The 2,936-nt window shown below is 61.4% G+C and overlaps 1 protein-coding gene across 1 annotated transcript in view; it reads right to left on the reverse strand.

Annotated features, from left to right (window-relative positions):
• Nucleotides 1-2,936, reverse strand: part of URB1 (URB1 ribosome biogenesis 1 homolog (S. cerevisiae)) — a 43,360-nt gene that overhangs the window by 25,661 nt on the left and 14,763 nt on the right. Inside the window, exons 14-16 of the mRNA XM_014535196.1 lie at nt 2,030-2,135; nt 1,254-1,260; nt 554-673 (exon numbers count right to left, since the gene is read on the reverse strand). Coding sequence (XP_014390682.1) covers nt 554-673; nt 1,254-1,260; nt 2,030-2,135 — 233 coding nt within the window. The remainder of the gene's footprint in view (nt 1-553; nt 674-1,253; nt 1,261-2,029; nt 2,136-2,936) is intronic.

Below are 2,936 nucleotides of genomic sequence, written 5' to 3' on the forward strand. Positions count from 1 at the left end.
CTGTGCGGGCCCTGGAGACTTGGGCGGGCGAGGCGCACCCCCATGTCCACGAACCGTAGGTTTGATGTGAACCTGGGGCGAGTCAGTGACAAGGACGCCAGGAAGCAGGACCGGGGCCCAAACCAAGAAGCCAATGCGAGCTCACACGCCCCCACGGCACACGCCTCTCAGGGACACAGCACGTCTAAGACGCCACCCGTGGGACACCCATAGGACCTCCAGGCTTAAAGGATAAGAGTCGAGACCCTCGATCCAGCCCCCATGTCCACGAGGACGGTTTGATGTGAACCTGGGGCGAGTCAGTGACAAGGCCGCCAGGAAGCAGGACCGGGACCCAAACCGAGGAGCCGACGCGAGCTCACACGCCCCCACGGCACGCGCCTCTCAGGGACACAGCACGTCTAAGATGCCACCCGTGGGACACCCATAGGACCCCCAGGCTTAAAGGATAAGAGTCGAGACCCTCGATCCAGTATGCCTGACGACGCACCTACTGTGCGGACTGTGCTCAGCACCGGGAGCCAGGAGCGGGCGCGGGCGCGGGAGTGCTCACCTTCACGATGAGGCGCTTGGTGGACAACTTGAGCTGCGAGTGGGCGCTGGCCACAAACATCTTCATCAGCAGGTAGAACACGGACCGCTCGCCCCCGAGGAGCTCCGCCTCCGGGCCCTCCTGGGGTGGGGACAGCAAATCAACGGGCTCCCCCCCGCCAGGACTGGACCCTCCACTCGTGGCTGAGACCCTGTGCCCAGCGCCTCATCCCTAAGTTACGGCCAGCGAGCCATGACAGAGCACACGCGTGCAGCAGCCAGAGAGCCATGACAGAGCACACGCGTGCAGCAGCCAGAGAGCCATGACAGAGCACACGCGTGCAGCAGCCAGAGAGCCATGACAGAGCACACGCGTGCAGCAGCCAGAGAGCCATGACAGAGCACAGCGAGCCGTGACAGAGCACACGCCTGCAGCGGCCAGCGAGCCGTGACAGAGCACACGCGTGCAGCGGCTAGCGAGCCGTGACAGAGCACACGCGTGGAGCCTGGCACGTAGGAAATCCTCCAGAAGAACACCTCAACCAGGATACAGGGGAACCTCAGAGAGAGGACTTGGGGGGTGACGAGGGGAGAAATACAATGACCCCATGGCCACAGCATCCTACCCCTTTCTGGAAATACCACGTGTAAAGATGTAAGCACACACTTCCATGCTATGGGTCCCACGAGATCTTAAGTTTCGAGTCGTATAAAAATGTCACCTGAGCCCTGGCTGGTTTGGCTCAGTGGCTAGAGCATCAGCCTGCGGACTGAAGGGTCCCAGGTTCGATTCCAGCCAGGGGCACATGCCCGGGTTGCGGGCTGGATCCCCAGTGGGGGGTGTGCAGGAGGCAGTCAATTGATGATTCTCCCTCATCATTGATGTTTCTCTCTCTCCCTCTCTAAAATCAATAAAGAAATACATATTTTTTAAAAAATCACCTGAACTACTGAGAAACATGCAGACAACGCTAACTGCCTGGTTTCCCCTTTTCGACAGAAACGATCAGCCTGTGTTTCCATACACACGACCTGCTGCACTGCGTCCCCTTCACAACACCCCATCCTGCTCTCCAGGGAGCCCCAGAAGACACGCTGGTCACAGAGCACCAGCGCCCCGGCTCCCCCGCCCACCCTCGCTGGGGCTCTCCCCTCTCTGCCTCCAGTTCCTCCAGGGCGCGGACAGAGTAGCCATGTATTTTCTTTCCCAAAAGGTTTTTTTTTAATGTATTTCTTATTGATTTCAAAGAGGAAGGGAGATGGAGCCCGCCATTGGGGATTGAGCCCGCAACCCAGGCATGTGCCCTTGGCCGGAATCGAACCTGGGAGCCTTCAGTCTGCAGGCCGACACTCTATCCACTGAGCCAAACTGGCTAGGGCTGTTTTCCAAAAGGTTTCAAACAACACACACAGCAAGACAGCCAGGACAGACAGTGCCAAAGCGCCAGGGCCCAGCAGGCGAGGCTCAGTTGTGCGGGTGCAGGCTTCCTGGCTCCACGCCAACCAGGAGAACTTGCAGGCGGGCAGCTCCAGGGCCACCTGCAGGAGGTGGTGCTGCAGGACGGGGGGCACCTCCTCCCGCAGGCCCTGCTCCGAGATGACACCTGGGCGGAGAGAAGTCCCGTCACGCGGAGGCTGCGCCCAGCGGCTGCTGTCCCGGCCCAGGGACCAGACGAGGGCGCCGTGTCCGGATGAAAGGGCAAACACAGGGTCCGTCCTGACCTGGGGTCGCCCTCACACAGGCTGTGCCCTGCTTGGCCACATCTCGTCTGACATCCCCTCTGAGGCCTATTCAAACCCTCAACACGCTGCCCCGGCCACTGACGCCTCCCACAGGTGCCGCCCCCACAACGCCCTCCAGGGGGCCTCCCGCTAAGGCAGCCCTGGCGTGGGCACAAGCCTTGTTCCCGGCTGCAAGCATTTTGTGAGCAGACGGCGGCCACCGGCCACCGAGACTGCTCCGTGGCCCTGGCCTGGTTCCCAGGAAGGACACAGCCACTACAGACAGACGGCCACATTCTAGAGCCTTCCCTGTGCTCACAACGAGAACCTTCACTTCCAACCACTGTGCAGGGCGCCTCCACCTACACACAGGACGCTGCTCCCGGAGGTCTTCCGAGAACGAGCTGGACACGCTTGTCCTAGAGGCTCCTGATACAGTGATTTTACCAAACTCTCCCCTCGAGGAAACGCGACCAGAGGGTGAGTCACGTTCACAAGTGGTGTGTGCGCCGCCGCACAGGTGAGGGGCGAGTATGAGGGGAAGCGATGACGCCAGAGGCCGGGGCGGGAAGGGGCAGGAACGGCGCCCTCCCAGGGCCCACCCCCCTGAAAGAGGCTTTGCCGTTAGCGTCCCATGGGCCCTTGCTGACGCCTGTGGTGCCCGAGGGGGGAGGGGTGTGAGA

The sequence above is a fragment of the Myotis brandtii genome, unplaced genomic scaffold (assembly GCF_000412655.1).
Source record: "Myotis brandtii unplaced genomic scaffold, ASM41265v1 scaffold139, whole genome shotgun sequence".
Lineage (NCBI taxonomy): Eukaryota > Metazoa > Chordata > Mammalia > Chiroptera > Vespertilionidae > Myotis > Myotis brandtii.